The sequence below is a fragment of the Canis lupus genome, chromosome 27 (genome assembly GCF_003254725.2).
Source record: "Canis lupus dingo isolate Sandy chromosome 27, ASM325472v2, whole genome shotgun sequence".
In the NCBI taxonomy this organism is placed as follows: domain Eukaryota; kingdom Metazoa; phylum Chordata; class Mammalia; order Carnivora; family Canidae; genus Canis; species Canis lupus.
In genome coordinates, this window is record NC_064269.1 from 16,361,034 (window position 1) to 16,384,993 (window position 23,960).

The window sequence follows — 23,960 nt, forward strand, 5'->3', positions numbered from 1 at the left end:
GGTTCAACACATTAGACTGTTCAAGAAGCAGCTGACAATATGGGGGGCTATGCTAACAAAGGAAGATACCCATGAACAACAGCAGAGAATTATTATTACAATATCACTATAAAGGGCTTTATGATCATACCCGGTTTATATCCTTTAACTAAAGGCACAAATAATTTAATTGATTACTTTAAGGTCATACTAATAGTTAGTGGACAAGCCAGAAGCAGCACCAAAACTTCCTGGTTCCAATCATTCTACCATATACTACACTAACTTTTTAAAAATCTCATTTTTCGTTTCTAACTTTGACAAAATACATATACCATAAAATTTACCATTCTAACATAAGTGTTAGAAATGTTATTTGAACAAAGACAATGTAACAGACACCACAGCAGCAAAGCAGAACATATTCTCACCATGTAGAAATTAAATCCTAATACTCCCTTTTAGATGAGATACACACGTGGTATTTTTCTATCAACAGCTCCGCAGAGAAAATTGCATTTTTCTTCCCACATATAGCATGTGCCATCCACTACTTACATTCCCACTTAGGAGAAAGGCCGGCTATACTATTTCATTTCACCAGTTTAATAAGAAAGCCCCTATTTAAGCCTCTCCCAAACCAAATAAGGCTCATCCATGAGAATGTACAGATAATAATACAAGACAGGAAAAAAAAAAAAAGTACTACCTAGCAACTACAGGGATTGCCAATGAAAATATTAATAAGAATAGCTCTTACTGTTTTATAAATACTCGCTGGTGGCATCATCCCAACTATAAAAGGACAAATGTAGGAGTCTTGAGCTTCTTACTTCTAACCTCCTCTTCTGTTCACCATGGTTTAAGCACAGCGGCACTAAAATATACCACTACATCAAGATGTAGTGAAGAGATTCACTTTGCAATGTCCTGTTTCTTTAACGTTTCAGATAATGTCACCAAGTGTGACTCACTTTTCTCCCACCCACTTCCTTATTTAAACCTTCCCCGCTTGAGAGTCAGCACTTAAAATTAATTCACTAACTGGAAGAAAATAAATCCCTGGCTTTTTGTCTCTTTGGGTTTGTTTTCAGGGTCAGTGAAACTGTACCATAACGTGGATTTTATTTTACTTAGAGTTCTAAAGACATCAAACAATCACTTTTTACTCTGATATTTCAGTATCAGTCCTTTTGGATTTCTTCCTATATCAATGCCACTTATGGCACGGCACCATAAAAAAACCCTAAATAGATTTAGGACTTGGATTTGTCATTTACAGATTTTCCTATAATTGCCAAATTTTCAATTCTTAACTCTCCTACACACATTGTTATTTATAATCAAAAAGAGAGACTGAGTAATGGGAGCTCTTTTATATTCCAGGGAACTATATGATGCTTTTATTGCATCTTTGATCTGAGAACTTCCAGGTACTTTATAAAAGCCAAATTTATTAATCCTTCCACCATACTGACATGAATAAAGAACACAAATGCAATGGTGTTGCTACTAGAATTGTATCAAAGTTTCTGCTGTAGTACAGGTAAATCATGGATATATCCCACCAGCAAATCAGTCCTTATGTTATGAGCTTAGATTTTGCATACAGGCAGATATGTCATTTAAGCGGTTCACTGAACTGTAGCCCTCTTTAGAAACTATTTGAACTTCTAGTTTGCCACAGCCTCACCTCTCTCTAGTACATTACTCGTGGATGCTGTAATCACTGATAATTCCTGCATTTAGGCACTTAAGTTTGGTATTCTTTTTGCATCAGGGACACAATACTGGCCTGTGAATCAGGGCACCAAGTGTCCAGGCTACTGCTGTGACCTGAAAAATCATTTCAGCTTTCTGGAACTTAATTGCTTAATTAAGATGATCTTTAAAGAGGCTTCTAAATCCAAGAGTAAGCCAATTTTTTTAAAACTATATTAGCTAGAAATATGTAAAAAAATTTACAAGCCTGGAATGAGTAATGTTTACAATCTGTTGAACAGTTTTTGAATATTCCATATTTGTGTCCTTTAATGAAATATTTGCTAGTCCAAGTTACTCTTTCAGACTAGAAACATCTGAAAAGCAAAAACTATACAACTTCCTCTTGCTTAGCTCATAAATATTAGCCCATAGATATTCCCTAATATCTAGAGCAACAAAGAACGTCTTCTTCCTCTGTAAGTGAAAACAATAAGCTTACGGTTTTCCTATAATAAAGTCTTCAGAATGATTGGACTTTTCAAATCATAATAGGAAGATCAACAGAAACTATACCAGAAAAAGTGAAATATTTCCTCATAGAGTTAGGGGAAGCAAACATTAGCAGCTAAAGCTTAAAAATTATTTAACTGGTGGTGTGGGTGATCTGACTCATTCATTTCACGGGTGCTATTAAGTAGAGTTTTTAAAAACAGTAGTGGAACAGTTGGTGCTTCCTCCTACTTATGAGCTAGGCTCATGCTTTACCTTCATCTCCGGGTGCTGGTCCAGCTGCTCTGGTTCCAGAGGGCTTTCTCCATCTTCCTGCTCTTGCACCTTGGCTTCCATGTCTGCCCTTCCTTCTTCCGGGGGGAGCACCTGGCTGACCCTGGGAGTCCTGCAGCTACTGTCAGAAGCATTTCCATCATAGTCATTTGCTGTGGGGGTTGCAGGGCGTGTGGTTGCTTCCTCCTCTCCTTCTCCGTTCACTAAATTCACAGCAAGCAAGGGTTCAGAAGTTTGAACAGGAGTCTCTGGGCTAACAGTGACCGCTTTATCCTCCTCACATTCCATCTGGTTTTGTGCTGCCATAACACCATTAGCCACATCAGTCTGTACACCCTGAGTTGGATCTGTGTCATTTTCCTGCTTCTGTGGTGGTTGCTGGGAGACAAGCTTTCGCTGAGGGGTGGTTGTCAGTCCATGCCTTCCTGGGGTTCTGGGAACATTCAGGTTCACACCAGAATCTTTCTTCAAATCACTGTAAGTTGATAATGTGCTAAAAGATATAATACAAAAGAAGCATGAAAACACTGGCAAAGTTCTAGAAGACAGACCAGCTTATTCCAACTGAAAGGAAAAGTGAAGACTTTTTCCTTTGATGGTTTTAGAAACATTGATTAGCATAGCTGAGTATAGTTCTCATTCTTCTGGATGCCACACACAAATAAATATTTAAGTAAAAAGATAAGACTGAGCATTTGCTATAGGGTCTGGAACATTTCCTCGTGTTGTTTATCAACGTGGCTCGCCAGTAAGGACTGAGATGTGAGAAATATTTATAGTTAAAGCCATCTTTTTTTTTTTTAAAGCCATCTTTTCCCAAGATTTTCACTTTCATATATTTTTAAAGATTATCTATCTATCTATCTATCTATCTATCTATCTATCTATCTATCTATTTATTTGAGAGGGAGAGAGAGCATGAGCAGGGGGAGAGGGATAAGCAGGCACCCTGCTTGGGGCTGGATCCCAAGACCCCAAGATTATGACCCTGAGCCGAAGGCTTAACTTATTGAACCAGGTGCCCCGCTTTTGTACAGATTAAAACAAGTACAGTCAGACCCCAATTGATGAATAGGTTAGAAATCAAAGGTTACTTCTGTTTAGAAAGCAGAACACATTCTCAGAACTTTACCTCTGCTGCCATAACCTAACTGACTTCTCTGTTTCCAGTCTCGATCCTCTCAAATCCAGTCTCCCTGAGTCAACCACAGAGGTTGAACTGTGGCACCCTGTACACTTAGAAGGTAAATCTGGGATCCTGACCCCCCCCACCGAGGATTCTGTACACATGAGCCCTCCACTGGCCCTGGCCTTGTTCAATTCCCTTTGTACTCACTCACTGAGCTCTTGCCACTCCTGCCTTCCTGCTGTTCCCACACTCCCAACAAGCCAAAGTGCACATCTAAGGGTCTCTGCAGCTGTTGTGCTCTCTGCTCAGGATGACCTGCCCCAAGACATGAGTGTGGCTGACTCCTTCCCATCATTCAGGATTCTGTTCAGATGTCACCTCAAAGAGGTTTTCTTGGATTATTATATTTTAAGTGCACTCTACCATAAACTACATATTTCATTTTAATTTTCCATAAAGCCCTTATTATTTGATATTGTATATAACCCTAATAGTACAATAGAACCTAACTGCCAATATACAAATATTTGCATAAAATTTTAATCTAGGATTCCAGGGAGGAAAAACATAAATCTCTGGGCTGCAGTCTTGGAGAGATTCCTATGACCTAATAAGGAGATAAAATGAACACAGACTTCTACTCTGTGAGGGTGCAGATCATGCCTACCTCATTCTCTGTTTTCTTCCCACCTTGTAGCACAGTGCTGGGCATATGGAAAGTGCTCAGTGCTCAACAATGAGTAACGGGGATTGTAACGGTGATCATGGCAGTCACTCAATAACAGTAGCTAGCATTTATTAAGTGCTGGAAAGTACATGGTATTCTTCACATGATTTGTTTCAACCTCGTAATAATTCTAATACAGGACCCCAAAATAGAGAAATTGAACCTTAGAAACTTGCATAAGGCAGTGATGTCACATTGCTAAGAAATGATACAGCTAGAGTCTGAACCATGAAGTCTGACTCTAAATCCCTGGTCTTCACCCCACATTTTAGTATACCAGAACATGAAGGAGAGAATAAGGAGCAGGTAAATAGCCTGCACACAAAACATGGGAAGAAAGTCTAAGTCTGGCCTCTTCCCCATTGTGGATAGAAGTTACAGGCTAAAAAACATGAGAAGAAAATCCAGGTCTGTCCTCTTCTCCAGTGCAGATAGAAGTTATGGGCTAGAGGACACAGCAGCATGGTCCATGAACAATGCTCAGATATGTGTTATCTTCTCCTTTCATTCTTTCTACTCTTCCCAGATACTGATTATCTGGACTGGAGAATGGAACAGAGAATAACCATAGACGGCAAGAAAGTAATAAAAGCCATGGTAAGCTCAGCATCACAGGAAGGGAAGGAAAAATTTGGCAAGGGAAAATACCATATATATAAAAGTTGGTGGCCGTCAATGTAAATAAGTGTCACATACTCCACCGTTCATATTTGCCTTCTAGGGAAGTATATCCTTGGCCTAGATGATTTCTCAAATGGTCCTTGGAGATTTGAGTGGTATGGCCTTCCTTTTCCTGCCTACGTCAGTGTCCAGAAACCCAGCAGAAAGATCTTCAGCAGGTCCTCTGAACCAACTTTAGGCTTGCTTAGGATTTTTTGGAATGGACTGTTTTGGATGAAAGGCAAGAATTTGCTGTATAAGTTATATCCAGGAGATATTCACATGGAGGTGGGATAGAGATATGGTGGCGATAGGTCAGTAAAAGCAGTGGTTGAACCAATATATATATTCCTGCTGTTTTGTGGATGCCACCATGGGAGAAAAACAGTTGGCCTTGAAACATCCTTAGGAAAAACCAGTGTTCAGTTTTGTACAAAATGTTATTTCTTTCTAAAATCCTGCAATCTTTCATAGGTTAAAAAGACTAGCTTCTTTTTTTTTTTCTTTTTTTAAGATTTTATTTATTTATTTATGCGCGCGCGCGCGAGAGAGAGAGAGGCAGAGACACAGGCAGAAGGAGAAGCAGGCTCCATGCAAGGAGCTTGACATGGGACTCGATCCTGGGTCTCCAGGATCACAACCTGGGCCGAAGGCAGCGCTAAACCACTGAGCCACCTGGGCTGCCCCAAGACTAGTTTCTCTTACACTTGAAAGACAGAAAGAAAGAAACCATAGTAATACAGACATGCATAGATAATAAATAAAATTCATGTGCTCCAAATACATACTCCAAATCACTCATATAAATATTAGTTATTTGCATTACTGCAAAAAGTAAAATATTGATATATAGGTAAAGTCTTCCAGTGTGGTAATCTACAGCCCCACTCTTCATGTCCATTTACACGTGGTCTCCGTTTCTTCGTGGTAACTTGGCCTGCTGGATCTCTATTCCACCAAATGCTAGTGTAAAGCTGTAACAACTGGGGTAAAATCTGAAGGCTACACCTACTGTAGGCACATGGACATCACTCAACAGGAAATACAACTTCCCATTCAAGTCCTATAGACTCAATGCAACATTAACTCACTCGTACACTTTTAGGGCTGGTTCCTACTGGTAATAAAACTAAGAACATATAATCATTTTTCATATTGGCAGGAGACTCTCTCACAGTAACACCCATTTACCAGATTTGCCCCAGATTTGCCAAAACGCTCACATTACATTCTACCTGCACTTGGAATAAGTGTGTTCAAAATGTTCTAAGTTACAACACATCTCTCCTTAGGAAAAAAACCTTCAAACTTTGCATCAAAAAATGTGTTTGAATCTGTGAAGTCTGAAAGAGTTAAAGGAAAGTGGTACTAGCTAGAAAAACTATGTATGTTTTGTGTATAGACAAGAATGCAAACAGTCGGTTACCAAAATGGTGAGAAATCAGAAGGCTCAACCTTTCAATACTGACCCCTTAAGGGCTTCCCACAACTCCTCCCAAATCTGGTTTGCACTATAGAGAGGGGTCAGGGCTCCAGCCCTTCCTGATATTATGTAGTCATCGAATATGGCCCTGAGAATCTGCAAACACCAAGGGTCACTCTCTGTGCTACTCAACTTGCCCTGAGAAACAAAAAATTTTAAAGTAGAATTAAATCATTCCAGTAAAGATTCCTGTGATTTTAGATAGCAAAGGTATTAAAATTCCTACTTCAGAGGAAGAGATGTTGAAGTTTAAATATTTATGACTCAAGTTCTCACAATTGATTGGGAATGGAAATGAAGACAGGCTTCTGAACGACTTTTTCTTCTCAAGAACTTGTTACTAAATATAGTCTCATTTTAAGTGAAGGACATTGCAGTTTTGTACTTGGTCACAATTTTCAGAAGATTTTTGAAGTATTTCCAAGCTATGATCCACTATTTAAATAACAATAAATCTTGCAAATAAATAATGAAATCACTTAGTGGGAAACCATTCCCATTTACATTGGAATGAATGGAAATATTTGGCTTCAAGGATGAAAGGGAGGTTATATACATTGTTTAATTAAATACAGACTTTTGGTGACAGATAATATCCTTCTGATAAATTTTTTTTATTCTATTTATGTCAGTGATTGGAATTTTAAGAAAAAGCAATTGAGGTCATATAGGAGAAGAGCAACTTATGTGAGTTTATTTTTATCTTTAAGTGAGAAATACACATCTTACCTACCTTTTTTGAAACCTTAGGGCTAAAGAATATAAAATTGTATCTAATAAATACAAAACTGAAATTCAGCATGAATTTTGCTATTGGCAGTATCTCCTCACAACACCTAGTATGATACAATGGAGTAGGGAGAGGAGGATGGGAGCTGAATGGATACTGAAGATTCACGATAAATAAAAGTGGGTCAGAAAGAAGGCCACAGAGATAGCACAGGCCTGCAGAAATTATAGCCACAAACATATAAAGTGAGAAAAGGAGAAACAAGCTCTGCCTTCCCAACCCAGACATCTAGCTGCCAAGAACATGACCCCAAGGAATAACACTAAGTGACATAGGCAGATACAAAGGAAATGAGAGTGTGTATCTATTGATCTATACAGCACACAATGTGATGAAAAAGCTGGCAACAGAGAGTGCTACACATAGGTAATATATAGTAAATGACAATTCATATTAGGGCAAGATTAAATATTTTTAAAATTTAGTCTTTCTAAAAGCCTCCCAAACCTAGTAGGATAAAATACTTGATTTAGAAAATCTATTACTTAAAAAAATAAAAATAAAAAAGAAAGAAAAGAAAAAACGAAAATCTATTACTCTATCATCTTTAAAAAAAAAAAACACCCCCCCCCGCCCCCCCCACTTTCTTCTCCCCTCTTCCTTCTCGCATTGTAAATGAGCTCTTACCTGCCTCCTTCAAAGCGACTGATGAGATCTGATACCTTACTGGGTTTTTCTTTTGAAACACAAGAAGCAGAGGCAGGTTTAACTTCCTTCTCCATCCTTGGTTCTGCACTAGATAAAGCTTTATGCCTGGGGGTTTGGTGTATTTTGGAAGAAGGTGAATTCCGCAGATATAATGGCTTTGGAGGCACTGTAGAAAAAGAATTCAAAGAATTCAGTATTTCAGTGATAGGTATTCCATAACAAATGAAACTCTGGTGACCTGGGTGCAAAAGTCTTTAGCGTTATCAAATTTTTGTAAAGGGGTCTGTCAAGTTTGTACTGAATCTTAACCAAGGCATCTCTACCTGTCTTGGACATTTGCTGTGCCCTACTGAAATCCCATCTCCAAGATTCAAGTGGTTCGTTTTTCTAATTATAGGAGTAATAACTAATATAACAGAATCAAGAGCTAGTAAATTATATATAAAAGTCAACAAAACAATATCAAACAACAGTAATTACTATACTATCTTCCCATTTAACAAAAGCACTAGATCTCATTCGATCTTAGGTGAAAATTTTCACTTTACAGTTCTTTGAGGTAGGTAGCATTATTCACCTCTTATGTCTAGGAAGATTCAGAGTGGTCAAGTGATTGCCCTGGAGGAATAAGGCAGATCTGATTTTATGACTCATACCCAGACTCTACTTCCTCTACCAGCATTGCTCCCTATCATAAAACCAGCAAAAGGGGATTATAGGAGTTTTATTATTATTGTCTGCTATATTAATAGTTGGCTTGCATTAATATACCACAAATTATTTGTTAGTAGTAAGTCCTTCAAGTCCTTCACTTAGTTAATGGATCATTTCCTGAAATATTAAATAAAATCTACAGAATTTCTCTAACAGAGGAGAAATCCTATAGATGAGAAATATGCCATAAGTGCTTGCTTCATCAGTACAGTAATTACTTGAATTTTGAAAACCAATATAATTTTCCTCTAAGATTAACATTCTGAGTAAAGGATTATGTAACGTGTATGCATTTTTCTATAACTGGTTCTAACAAATCAAATAAAATGATCTCCTTTCTTTTTTTAAATCCTTGCCCTGACTTCCAGAGGAAGGGTCGGGAATCATATCTCCTTCTAATTACATGCCCCAATTTCCCCCAGCTGGTTGCTCTGGCTTTCAGTCATCTCATTTCTTCTATAAACTCAGCTGACAGTTGCCTGATGCTCACTGGCCTAGATGTCATCATTTCAATGTGAGTTATCAATTCTTACAAAGAAGGGAAAAAAAGTATCACAATAAACTAGAGGTATAACAATTGATTCACCTCATTCCCTTTCAACACAAGAAAATCCCAATTAGAAAATGTCATGCTTCTTTTTATGGAAATGGTGTTATTTTCCAAGAAATGCTCAGGGGGAATGGTTAAATATAGTATCCATTGAGAAAGAAGGGACTTATATAAGTGTGATATTTGTTAATTTTAAGGAAAACTTTCCTGTGTAGAATATATACCAAAATAGCAAACTAGGACAATACCTCATCAAAAAAAGCCAGTTTACATATTAGAGATAATGTCAACATTCCTAATTAAAATATTCAAAACAGGAAGTTAATATGTTCTTTATAATACTGTAAAAACTGTTATAATTTATCCATCTAGAGTTTACTCAGTGAACATTATTTATTATATATCAGATACCTTTAGATGCTTAGAAGACTCAAATAAGATATGTATCAGCCAGTTTCTCAGAGATAACTCCACTGACTTTTCCCATCTCAATTATGTCTATCTCAAACTGTTTCATAGCATTGTGTACTTTTTCTCCAAAGTGCTTACAATAAATTAGTATGATTAAGTAGTCATAAATAGTATTAAATAAACCAGAAATAAAATATTTATATGTAAATCTTTTCTCTTCTACGATGCTGGAATTCTGTGAGAGTAACAAACAAGTTTATTTTGATCACAAATATATTCATAGTAACCATGCACACAGTGCTTGGCATGTGGAATACATGAAGGAACAAATTAATGTTATCAAGGAGTTTGTAGTCTCATGAGGAGACCCTTTTTAAAAAAATTATTTATTTATTCGAGAGAGAGAGAGAGAGAGAGAGAGAGAGGCAGAGACCTAGGCAGAGGGAGAAACAGGCTCCATGCAGGGAGCCCGATGTGGGACTCGATCCTGGGACCCTGGGATCACGCCCTGAGCCAAAGGCAGATGCCCAAACGCTGAGCCACCCAGGTGTCCCCTCATGAGGAGACACTTTAACGAGGGTTATAAAAGTGGGCATTGGGTACCATTATTTTAGAAGCAAAAAGGGGGGAACTCATCAAGGGAGACAACACAAATGGAAAATAAATAATGCACATTTTAAATAAAAGAGCACAAATGTTACACGTATATGACAAAAATCTCAAGATGATACATGAATGGCTAAAGTGTCAGAAACACTGCCTTAGGGGAATATAATTTGTACTTTGGTGAAAAAAAGAGAATTGATAAGTAAAATAAAACCTCTTGTCTTCCCTTCCTTCACCCTGTCTCTCATCATTTCTGATCTTTCTATTACCCTATGGAGGTCAACATTTCCAAATGCTCTCTGGACATCTCCTAGGTGTTCTATCAGCACCTCCAGTTGAAAATGTCTGAAACTCAACTACTATTTCTTCCCCCTGCAGCCCAAAGGTTGTAAATAGGAAAAACTGTTCAACCTTACTAATAATCAGGGAAATGAAAATTAAATCTAAAATAGGATTCTACTTCAGCCCCATCAGTTTAACCAAAAATTTTAAATCTGACAATACCAAGTGTCAGTGAGGATATCGAGCAATATGAAATCTCATACATTTAGAAAATAAGTATAAATTAACAGAACATTAGGAACTGGACATTTTCAAAATATATAAGCTACAGAAAATTTTCCATATTTATACAAGGTCTCTTTAAATTTTAATTTTTCATTAACTCAGTATTTATGAAATACTTATTAAGTTCTATGTACTTGATCTTATCTGAACAAAATAAAAGAAACAAAAAAACCTATTAAGTAAACCATATATGAAAAGGTGGTGAAAGCTAAGAAAAGAGGGGAGGGCTAATAAAAAACAAGATAATTTGGATCTGGAGTATAGGGAATGGAGGGGAAGGGCAGATTGCAGTATTATATTAAAGTATTCAAAGTGGGCTTCTTTGAAAAGTTCAGATTTGAAGAAGACTTGAAGAAGTTGAGAGGAGTTATTTTGGGAAGAGTATTCCATCTAGTAGAGACCAAGCTAGAGACAATGGAAGACGATGAGACTGACACCAAAGCAGCAAGCAGGCAAGAGTAGGTACTGAGGTCAGAGAGAGGGCCTGATAACTTAGGACCTGGTGCTGCACTGTAAGCAGAGTGACTTTGAGTGAAATGAGAAGTCATTGCAGAGTTCTGTGCAAAAGAGTAACATGACAGGCACTTCTATCCAACTATGTCTCTGGCTGCTTTGTTGAGAATGTTGGGAAACAGGGCAGAAATAGGGAGAAGAGTCAGGAGAGTACTGCAAAAATTCAGGCAAGAGATAATGGTACTTTGAAGGAGGTAGTGAGAAACGGCTAGATTCCAGGTCTGTTTTAAAAGTAGATTTCTGATAGAATAAATGTGAGGTATGTGAGAAAGAGAGAGGAGTCAAGGATGACTCTGGAGACCTTTGGCCTGAACCACTGGAAGGATAGAATTGTCATCAATGGACACAACAGGTAAAGCAATTTTGGGGGAGGAGATCAGTAGAACAGTTATGGACATGCTAAATTTGAGATATCTAGTTGACTGTAAGTAAAATGGGTTCTATTACAGCCAATTTTACAGACCATAAGTAGAACAAAGCAATTTATCAAAAAATTTCCAACCATCCAAAATAATTACTGAGCATGAAAAAAAACAAATTGTCAGCTTAAATTTGGAGATGACCAGTGGATTTTGATTGCTCTCATTTTACTTACTATGAAAAACAATGGCTGGCTATTTTATTTTATTATATTAATTTATTTTACTTTACTTTATTTCATGTTTAAGTAAACTCTGTGTCCAACATTGGGTTCGAACTCACAACCCTGAGTTCAAGAGTTGCATGCTCTACTGACTGAGGCAGCAAGGTATCCTACATAGCTGGTTATTTTTAATACATTATAAATGTATAACATATTATACTTTAAGAATGCAACATTACACATAGGATGCTTTACTTTAGAAGCAAATGAAATAGGTTTGAGTACCTCACATATATTTAAATTATTCAAACAATAGTGTGGCTTTCAAAGTTCATGAAACTTTTTTAAACATTAAAGTTTAATGATTGATAAGTGATAATAAACATGCTCTATCAAAATAATCAACTATGGAGAATGCTATGGATCAAAGCTCCTGAGAGAAAAAGAACTATTAGCTTTAATTGCTAAGGAAGTTATTTTGAGTTATGTCTTGCATGGCAGGAAATAGGCCAATATTAAAAGTGGTGAACAAGAAGAAAGACTTATGTTGGAAGTTGCTCAGTAATTTATTTGTTTGACGGGTAGGATTGGTATGAAGTGAATAAACCATTGTTTTCCAAGGCTTTAGGGTATTTTCTGAGGCTGAAGCAAAACAAGCCCTAACTATTGAAGGAATCCATTTAAAAAGCTACAGGCTCTTACTTGGATTCAAATGGAAGCTTATCTAATCTACAATTTAGCTCTCTCATTGTTTTAAAAACTATAATTGTTCAAAAATACTTGTTGGTGTTTTTTAATTGATAAAATGGACATATGACATTATATATTAATTACAGGTATAGAATAGGATTTGGTATCTGGATGTATTGTGAAATGATCACCAAAGTCTAATTAAAATCCATCTTACAATTTTTTTCATGTGATGAGAACTTTTAGGATCTCTTCTCAGCAATTTTCAAATACACAATACAGTATTATTAACTATAGTCACCAAGCTGTACACTATATCTCTATAACTTATTAATAAACACAAAAATATAAAGCTGATGTTATTCCACATATTACTACATAATCACCACCAATAAATATTTAATATTGGCCCCCCTCCTAGATATCACTAAAACAAGTTATAGCTATGATATTATTAGCATTCCACATGAGGGGGAAAAAAAGAAAAGATTTAATTATGAGCTCTATTGAGGATCCAGATCAGAATTTCTCAAACTACTGACATTTCAGGTCAGATAATTATTTGTTTAGGAAGGGCTGGTCTCTGCATTGTAGGATGCTGAACAACATCCCCAGCTTTTACCCACTAGGTGCCATTAGAAACTGTCACCAGTGGTGTCAAGCAAAAATGTCTTTAGACAATATCAAGTGCAAGGCATGGGGTGGGGATGGGTGAGGGTGCTGCAAAATTATCTCCAGTTGAGAACACTTACCTAAAATAAGAATCTTCAATTCAATTAAAATTACATAATGGATCTTGAAGCCTCAGTAGGCTCACCATTCATAATTTGTAAGGGATTTGCAATGAAGTGAAAATAAAGGTATCAGTGTGATAATCCCTTCATCTGTGTAGGAAGTAACCATTAATAACCCTTCCTTTGTCTCAGTCCCCCAAATATTCTTTTTTTTAATAATAAATTTATTTTTTATTGGTGTTCAATTTGCCAACATACAGAATAACACCCAGTGCTCATCCCGTCAAGTGCCCCCCTCAGTGCCCACCACCCAGTCACCCCCCCCGCACCCCCCCAAGTATTCTTAAGGGTTTGGAGAAATTAAAAGTAAGCTTCTCTCCACTAGAGGGTGGGGAACTTTTATTTGATCAATAAGTAAGCAGTGCCCAATTTATTTGGCAGCTGATCTGACAATACCAAGATGTAGCCTCATTTCCTGAATGTTTTTCTCTATATGGCACACATTCTTCCAAATTTCAAACAAATAACGGCAGAAACAAAGTGGAGGAAATGTGATGATGGAGCAGGGAGTCAGTCAACAAGTACTACTGAAGGCCTGCTATGCTGTGGGGACTGGCAGTACAAAGGCAGAAAAAAACTAAGGTGGATGAGTGAAATATATGGTAGGTCAGATTGTAACGGATGAGAAAAAATAAAGTAGGTATGAGGAAATATGAAATGTCAAAGGTCACAGGGGGTTTAAAATTTTAGCTGGGAAATCAGAGAAGGGCCCAAACAATGAGTGGAGCACTTTAAAAGTACAATGTTCTCTAAGTCATTTATTTAATACCTGGAAATAGCCCCTATAGTTATGTAAAATTATATATTTTAATCCATATTCAGAACAGGAAGTAAATGTGTATGTAAATACCAATATATTGACGTTAATACAACTACAAACAGCAAAAGCAAAATCAAGTGTTATCTCCCTAACGAATATGATTATTTTGGCACACAGCAGCTCAGGAAGGACATTAGTGTAATTTATCTTGATGAACTATGAAAAACAATGAAGTAATGCATCTTCCCCAAAAGAGGCTATCTAAATAACAAAATTCCTGTTTGTGATCTGGGCAATTACATAAAACTGAATTATATTAATTTTTTTATATTTTTACCTCATTTGATCTCTGTCAGCTCAGGTCTAATGAGCAAGATGGAATTTTGTATTTTACAAATAAAACAGCTTCAATCATGATAAAAAAATTCTATGTTCATATTCATATCAATTATATAGGGAGGAATTATGGTCAAAAGAAAAGGTTATAAACTCATGAATGGGCCATTCATTTGAATTACCAATGATTTGACCTCACTTGATAGCCATACCCCATACCGCTACAAATATAGCTACTAGTGAGAACAAAAAGAAAAATGTCCTACATCTGGAAGATTCTATTTTAAGCTCCTTTCTATTTAAGTGCCTTTAAGACTCTTTCAGAGAATCCTAAAAAATGTAAGAACTTTATTTATTTATTTTGTAAGAACTTTAAAGAGTAACACTTGTTCTTTCATGATGCGTCTCTGTAACAACTTTTCTTTCAAAGAATAAGACTTAAGTAAATACAACAAAAATCAAACAAATTTTCCCCCCAAATGCCCAATATTGTTTCTTGGCTGAATGTTCAGCATTTAGTATAAATAAAAATCTACTAGGAAGGAACTACACATTAAATCACAGTAGGGTTTATTAGCTTTGTGTTCATGTTTCCCAAGGCCTTACTATCATCAAAATTGTAGTTTTGTGCTCCTCAAAACTAATACCCAGTTCACTAGAGATTTATTGCTAAAAGGAAATGGTCCCCAATCAAAACATTCAAAGATTTCCACCATTGGGATCCCTGGGTGGTACAGCGATTTGGCGCCTGCCTTTGGCCCAGGGTGCGATCCTGGAGACCCGGGATCGAATCCCACGTTGGGCTCCCGGTGCATGGAGCCTGCTTCTCCCTCTGCCTGTGCTCGCTCTCTCTCTCTCTCTCTCTCTCTCATAAAAAAAAAAAAAAAAAAAAAGATTTCCACCATTATAACTGTTTTCCCCTTGTTGGCTGCTCAATTCTTGAATGGAGGAGTTAAAATTTAAAAGTACAATGTTGTACTTTCATTTATTTTAATTTCTGTGGATGACTTTACTAAGAAGCCTTTTCAAGCCCCAGTTCCTGAATAGGATAAAATCATGTTCTTACTAAGAATGTTAAGCACGGTTTTACAATTATCTGTTTCACAGATCCTCTGACACCTAGCAAGTCATACTGACTTTCTGATAGTAGTCATTCATTTGTCAAACATTTATTATACAAACAGTAAGTCAGGCCATGCACCAGGTCAGGCATAATGCATGAAGCGATCACAGTCCCCTTTAGGGGACATGTAAATTTCAGCAATGAGAAAAGAACCATATTAGAAAAATGTATAAGGTGTTTTAGGAGAACAAATACCCAACTCTGCATGAGACTGATTTTTTTCCCATAAATAAATAGATAGATAAACGCACTCATCCAATATCTCTCATTTAGAGCTTAAAACTCTTTCTTAGTCATTATTCTTTTGGACAGTCTTCATCAATAATAAACCAACCAGCCTGATTAAAACAACAAACATACCTTGTGGCTTTGGACTTGCAGCTGAGTGTTTCGCTGGCGTTTTTCCATTTATTCCCTGAGCCTCTTCATTAGATACATTCTGATCAACCAGTGGGGTCCTGCTGTTTTTCACATAAGGTGGAACTATAGTGATCTTTGGACAGATACTGCTGCCTGGAAGAGTTCAAAAAAGAAAGGGCAGGTAAATACAGAGGTGGAGCACAGCTGCGTCACAGGAGCTAAATTTCTTCTTACCCCATAAAACAAAAAACAATCACAGTTACAAGGCTAAGCATAGAAATACATTTCCCGTGTGTGCTGGCCTTGACAGAATTTCTTGGGAAAGATCTCATTCCATGTGCTTGAGAAACCTTGTATCACATACTGACAGAAATCAGCCCCCAGGCACGCAGGCGCACACCCGCCCTCTCCCTCACTCCCTCCTTTCCTAGCAGGGCCAAAGAAAGGGCAGAGTGCAGCTGCTACAGGGGAGGAGAGGACAGAAGGGCCCCAGCATTCATCTGTTGCAAGCGTTCCTTTCCAGCAGCCAGTCAGTCATCAGCCATTGAGTGACTCAAAAGAACAAAGCAGGAAAGCACCGACATGACAGCTGACCTAAAGACTCTAGAAGAATGGCTCAGTGAGAAACGAACAAATACACACATACCCCTCTCACTCACTACTCAGACTTCAGATCTACATATATGAGCTAATACCCACATTTAAAAAAAAAAGGATTATAAAAGGTTATACTATCCTATCTATAGCTCAAAAGTCTAAAATGTTAAGATACTGAAATACATAAGGTATATATGTAGGAAAATAGATCTTTTTTTTCTGTACTATTCCTAATTTAAGAAGTTAATTGTTGGATTTCAGAGACTTTTTAAGAAATCATAGGCCAATGTTTTCTCTTTATACTACTCATATTAAATTTCCCTTTCTTCTAGTTGGCACAGTGATAGTAACAATAGACTGGACCCTGCTTTGGAGAAAATAAAATTTCTAGCAGGAATATTATGATCACTAAATAAAAGTATTCCATTTAAGAAACTATCATTGTTTAAAAAACAGAGTTTCATTTTCATAGAATCCAAATGTATAAAGAGAATTATGAGAAAAAGCCTTAATTATTCAAAACAAGAAAAGCTAATAAAACCCAATCAACATTTTACTAAGTAAAATAATTCCCTTTTATTTCAACTGATAATTAAACAGTATTGATTAAAAACTGCACATGCTACTGCTTTATCTTCTGTGTCCCTTGAAATTTATCTTGGTAAAACAAATTTTAGAAGATATTAACAGTTGTGAGTATTGTCGACAAGCTTGAAAGACCTATGCCCCAACAAATTAAATGGGTTTTCATCAGACACCCTTCTGCTAAAACGGGCTGCCATGGATTAAGCACTGTTTAGCCAAAAAGAACAAAGGCTTATAATACAAGATTTATAGGTTATTTATAGATAATTAGATATTTTCTACAACAATTGCAAACAGAAGAAATAAAAGCTCAAATCTTTAAATGTGTGATCCTATCTACCTTTTTAGAAAAACTATGTGAAGCAAGCAAAGTAGATCTCTAAAATATGTAGCATGACATCCAACCACTCAAACTTTTGGGAGCATTAGGATGTTTGTTCCACAGTGAATCCAGGATGGCTTCATGGTCCTAAAGGACACCAGCTGGGTCTGGAAGTAAGGTGTTGGGACAGAAACAGGGAAAAGCCAGAACTTAGCTCTAAATCAGAGGCAGAAACTAGAACATGATTGTAAAATGAAGCACTGAAAGCATAAATATGATTTATAGCAATAAAACTATAAAAATGAAACAGCTAATGGTTAAATGAGAAAAGAGATTATACTGAAACTTTGAAAAATAGATCACCATTACATATTAAAAGATGAAATTACTTTAACAATTAGCCTATTTAAAAACAAAATATGTCTTGAACAAATAACTGGAAGTTAAAAACTAGGCACTTTATCTCTGGATAGCAAACTTTGTTTGAGGGTATGATGGGTTTTATGCAAGTGTCGTATTTATTAGAGAATATGTTCCATGACTGTGCCAAAATGCCCATAGCAAGAGATCAACTACATATTCATTTTCTTATAAATCCATTAAAGTCATGCTTACGATTTTCTTTTTTTTGTCAGTGGCAATAAACTTGCAGCCAGAAACTTGATTTTAGATCATTGTTTAATACTAGTCTGCAAACTTTAGGCACTACCACAAAGTATGAAGATACAGTGAAGGACATAAAAAACACATTTTCAAAGGGTTAAAGGGGGGAGGAGGGGAAAGCAATGACAAATAGGCAAAAGAGACCATTTGTGGCTGCAAACCCAAAAATATTTACTATCTGGCCCTTTACAGGAAAAGTTTGATGACCACCACTCTAGGTCAAACACACCATGGTAAAAAACACACAAAAAAACCCACAAACACATCATGGTAAAGAAATGCGCTATTAAAAAAAAAAAGGATCATTTCATTAAATACTTCATCTTCTAACATCTTGGAATAGCAATACAAAGTAAAACTTTTTTTTTTTTTGAGTGTTTATGACTGACTCAGCCTACTCACATTTGGAGACAGTTCTTATTTGGGTGCCAATTGCATAACAGGGAACTGAAACCAAAATTAGAACCAGATGGTCCACCCATTCAAGAAATTTAATATTAACTTTTAGATTCCAACTTACCAAGAAGAGTGATTAAACAGTTAATGTTAGGCACAGATATAAGTACAGTCACATTATGTTGGTGTGGGAAGGGTCCTATTTAAATAATGTCTCTTACTGAGGTCTGAAAATCTTATTAGCCGCTGGTCCTACCCATTGTGCATTCCTCTGTATTTGGGTTATTCATTTACACTTGCTGAGTTGCATCTCCTGTAAGGAATGTCTAGACATATGCTAAATGCAAAAGGCCTCAGATATTCTCAATCAATTCAGCCTCATCTCTTATTGCAACTGGAGAGGTTTCCACTATGACTTCATTTTCACTTATCTGTCTTCTTTTGTATCACTTGTGAGTGGCAGATAATCCTTCTTACTGGTTACAGTGACTTTGTCTCCTATTTGCAAAACTTTGTGTTGGGCTATTATTATATTTTGCCAAATCATTCTCAAATAGCTCTTTCACACTCTTTGGCCATCCATTCCAAAGCAAAGTCCACTTACTCTTTGATTCTTCAGGCCTGCTCTCTTGCCATAGCATCTATTCCTCCAGATCACATCTTTTTGGCCTTGCTATGGCCATGTCTATACTGTCTCAACCATTCATAACATCTCTTCCAAATGTACCTGGTCTCTAGTACGTAAAAGCTCAATGGACTCCCCAACTTTGAGACAAGGGGATCTCTTGGATTTAAGAGGACAAACATAATTTTGTAGGGAAGACAAACTTTTTAGAAGTACATTGTCCAGAGTAAAGAGATACCATAAAAAACAACAACAAAAAAAACCTTACTTTTTTTAAAAAATATTTTTTATTTGAGAGAGAGAGGAGAGAGAGAGAGAGAATACATGCAAGTGAGCACGCATGTAGGGAGGGGCAGAGGGAGAGAATCTTCAAGCAGATTCCCTGCTGAGTGTGGAGCTTGATGCAGGGCTCAATCTCATAACCCATGAGATCATGACCTAAGCGGAAACCAAGAGTTGGATGCTCAACCAACTGAGCCACCTAGTTGCACTCCCACCTCAACAACTTACTTTGAAATATTTTTAGATTTAGAGAGAGCTGCACCTAGGTTTCTAAAATTAGCATCTTATATAATAACCATGGCATATTTATCAAAACTAAGAACTTAATATTGATACACAGATTTAGTTTAGATTTCAATTTTTCCACTAACATTCATTTTCTGTTACAGAATCCAATCTAAAATATCACATTGCATTTAGTTCTCATTGTCTCCTTACTTCACCCCAACCTGAGAGTTATAATCTTTGCTATTTTGTTTATTTATTTGACAGAGATAGCAAGAGAGCACAAGCAGAGGGAGGGGCAGAGGGAGAAGGAGAAGCAAGCTCCCCACTGAGCAGGCAGCCCAATGCAGAACTCGATCCCAGGACCCTGGGATCATGACCTGAGCTGAAGGCAGATGCTCAACCAAATGAGCCGCCTAGGCACCCTTCAGTCTTTGCTTGTTTTGTATGATGTTGGTACTTTTTGAAGAGTCACAGTCAGGTATTTTGTAGACTCAAAATTGAGTTTCTCTCATGTTGTCTCATGATTAAATAGGGTTTATGGGTTTGAGGGCTGGACATCACAGAGACAATATGCCCATCTCACTATATTACTGCATGTTATCAATGTGATTATGACAATGTGATATTAATTGTGGTTCCTGAATAACATGATATGCCAGGTTTCTTCACTGAAAATATTAAAAGACATTTTTCAACAATGTTTTCTTATCATCCCTTCAAAAACTCCCTATTTGTCCCATAAACTCAAATAAGGGCAGTGTCTTCCATGTGTTACCTAAAGTGCCTAGATTAAGAGATCAACTGTTTTTTTTTTTTTTTCTTAAATAAACCCAGCAAGTTATAAAATTCATGGTTTAAAAATCTTTTGCAAAGGGGACCAAATCCACAGCCAGGAAATTTATTTTAGAAAACTATTTCCCAAACTTCTAGAGTTCCATAATAAATTTTCCAGAAAAATTACAAGCAAACCATAAAAGATCATAGAAAAGAAGATATGATTAAGAGTTTTAGAAGTTTTCTTGGACCTAGGAATTCTATTGCTAGGAATGTACAGAAAGACTCTTGTGTGTGTAAAAGTATATATACATGAAGAATTGATGCAACATTATGGAACATGTGAACCGTTGTTAAAAGAGAAAAAACAAAAATAAAATTGGGAAGATCTCCAAGACCTTATTAAATAAAAGACAAAAAACTATAGAAAAATGTGTGCAGTAGGATCCCATTTAAAAAAGGAAGATGCATACAAATGTGCATAAAGGCATCAGAAAGGGATGTGAGTAACAGGGCAAACTTAACTGGAGGAATCAGGAATAGGAGAAGAGGATGAATGGGAATTTTCATGTTTTGCTGTCTATTTGGGTATATCATCTAAATCTTTAATAATGAAAATGTGCTTAAAAATTGCTTATGTAAAAGAAAATCTGTAAAAGTCGTATGTGTATTAAAGATTTTTAAAAAACATATCCTTTATGTTTGCATGCCTGTGTTGACAGCAGCATTATTCAAAATAGTTAAAACATGGAAGCATTATTCATTATTCAAAATAGTTAAAACATGGAAGCAACCCAACTATCCATTAACAGATGAAGAGATAAACAAAACCTGGAATATACATACAATAGAATATCATTCAGCCTCAAAAGTGAAGAAAATCCTGATACATCCTACAACATGGATGACCATGAGGCCATTTGCTAAGTGAAATAAACCAGTTAAAAAAACATAAATACTTTGATTCCACTTATACCAGCTACACAGAGTAGTCAAAATCAGAAAGTAGCACGGTAGTTGCTAGGGGCCAAGGAGATAAGAGAATGGAAAATTATTGTTTAATGAGTACAGCATTTCAGTTTTACAAGATGAAGGGTTCTATGGATAGATGGTGGTCATGGTATCACAACAATGTCAGTGTAATTAATGCCAATGAACTATACACTTATAATGGTTAAGATGATAAATTTTGTATATTTAAAAAAAAGAAATTTAATAATTTTAATTTAATTTAAAGAGGCACCAATGAACCCTCTCACACTGTTGGTGGGAATGCATGCTGGTGCAGTCACTCTGGAAAAGAGCTGGAGGTACCTCAAGAAGTTGGAAATAGAGCTACCCTACAACCCAGAAATTACACTATGAGGTATTTACCCAAAAACACAAATGTAGTGATCTAAAGGGGGCACTGCATCCCAATGTTTATAGTAGCAATGTCCACAATAACCAAAGTATGAAAAGAGTCCAGATGCCTATTGATAGATGAATGGATAAAGAAGATGTGGAATATATCTCCAATAGAATATTACTCAGCCATCAAAAATAATTAAATCATGCCATTTACAATGACATGGATAGAACTAGAGGCTATTATGCTAAGAGAAATAAGTCAGTCAGAGAAAGGCAATTATCATATGGTTTCACTAATATGTGGAATTTAAGAAACAAAGCAGAGGATCATAGGGGAAGGGAGGGAAAAATAAAGCAAGACAAAATCAGAGAAGGAGGCAAACAATAAGAGACTCTTGATCATAGTTAACAAATTGAGGGTTGCTGGAGGAGAAGCAGTAGGGAGATGGGGTAACTGCATGATGGACGTTAAGGAAGGCACAGGATATAATGGGCATTGGGTGTTTTATAAGACTGATGAATCACTGAACTCTATCTCTGAAACTAATAATACACTATATGTTAATTGAGTTCAAATTTTAAAAAATTTGGAAAAAAACATTTCCTAACATAAAGTGGATTTGACAATCCAACTTTTAGATGTAAATATATTTGCAATAGTTTTCTCAAAATTGGTAGTCTATAAAAACTGGTTAAAGGATATGATTAAATAAAGTAAAATGTTGAAAAAATACTGAGTAAAACTATATCTCTTGAAATGAATTTTGTAATAAAAATATTCCTAGAAAAAAATAATAGGCACCTAGGTGGGTCAGTTTGTTGAGTGTTAGACTCTTTTTTTTTTTTTTTTTTTTAAGATTTAATTTATTTATTCATAAGAGACACAGAGAGAAAGGCAGAGGCAGAAGCAGGCTCCATGCAGGAAGCCCAATGCGGGACTCGATCCCAGGACTCCAGGATCACACTGTGAGCCAAAGGCAGACACTCAACCACTGAGCCCTCCAGGCATCCCAAATTTTGGACTCATAATCTCAGCTCAGGTTGTGTTCTCAGGGTTGTAAATTCAAGCCCTCAACTGGGCTACTGGAAGGAGGAAGGAAGGGAGGGGGGAGAGAAGAAGGGAGGTTGAGAAGGGAGGGAGGGGAAGAGGAGGGGTGGGGAGGAAGGAGGGAAAAAAATAAAAAGCATATCACTTGCTTAAAGAAGAAAAGGTCAAGAAATATTAATATATTCAAGTTGCCTACTTAGCAGCTCTTCTAGTTTGTCTAGCTGTCTCACACTCAACATACCCAAATCTGACACCTCACCCCAACCACTGTCTATATAGTCTCTCCATCTCAGCTAATGACTTCACCTATGCTTAGGCCAAAGAGCCTGGAAGCAACCTCAAGTTCTTTTTTTTCCTCTCACACTCCACAGCTTATCCACCAAGAATAAGCTTTCTTGCCAGCTTCACCACAACCACTCCACTGCAGTTATTCTGGCCTAAATGACCATAAACTTTAACTGAATTAGAGAAAGACCCTCCAGCCTTGTCTCCCGGTTCCTACTCTTATTCCCAGTATAGACCATATTTTCAAACAGGATCAGAGAAGTTGTAGTGTGTTTATTCATTCTTTGAGTTCATTGGGCATCTTCATGGCCATTACTTTGGACTTACCTCTGTTTTACTAAGTGTTTTGTGGGGAAGGGGTGTGTCTTGTTCTTTCATCTGGAACATATTCCTCTACCTTCCTATTTTGCCTGACTCTCTTCTCGTTTCTATGTATTAGGTGAAATAGCTCTCTCTATCAATCTTGGATGAGTGGCCTTGTATAAATGATGAATCTTATTACTAAGCTTGCCCTTTGTTATCTCTTGAACCTTTGTGATTGTCTAAGCAATGTGACTTATTGCCGATTGCTTATTGAGGGAGTGGCTAGCCCCTTGAGTCTTCCAGAAGGTAGGATCTCAGTCAGCCCCTAGCTTTAGGATAACTGGAAGCTTAACTCTCAGGCAGGAGCTTTTAAGATATACAAATATATACAGTGTTGTAGGACCACAATTGTAAACCCTGCTGGCCTCCAGAATAGGCAATATGGAAGTATTCCCTTGGTGACAGTCAGAAAGACTGGGTCTCCAGAAAAGTGTATAAGCTCAAAACAGCTTCAAAAGAGAGTTAGAAATGTAAGTAGCAAACAGAAGTCATACAGCTGAAGAAAATAATGACTAAACTGAAAAATATAGTA

At 36.7% G+C, this 23,960-nt stretch overlaps 1 protein-coding gene across 9 annotated transcripts in view; it reads right to left on the reverse strand.

Moving 5' to 3' along the window:
* The window catches only part of FGD4 (FYVE, RhoGEF and PH domain containing 4), a 214,961-nt gene that overhangs the window by 54,000 nt on the left and 137,001 nt on the right, over window positions 1–23,960 (reverse strand). For 8 of the 9 annotated variants that reach the window (XM_049102291.1, XM_025455557.3, XM_049102297.1 and 5 more), the window contains 3 exons: window positions 15,911–16,063; window positions 7,883–8,069; window positions 2,449–2,959 (listed from right to left, as the gene is read on the reverse strand). In XM_049102291.1, coding sequence (XP_048958248.1) covers window positions 2,449–2,959; window positions 7,883–8,069; window positions 15,911–16,063 — 851 coding nt within the window. Of the gene's footprint in view, window positions 1–739; window positions 899–2,448; window positions 2,960–7,882; window positions 8,070–15,910; window positions 16,064–23,960 lie in introns of those variants that run through there. The other variant, XM_049102298.1, reaches the window with a different exon arrangement.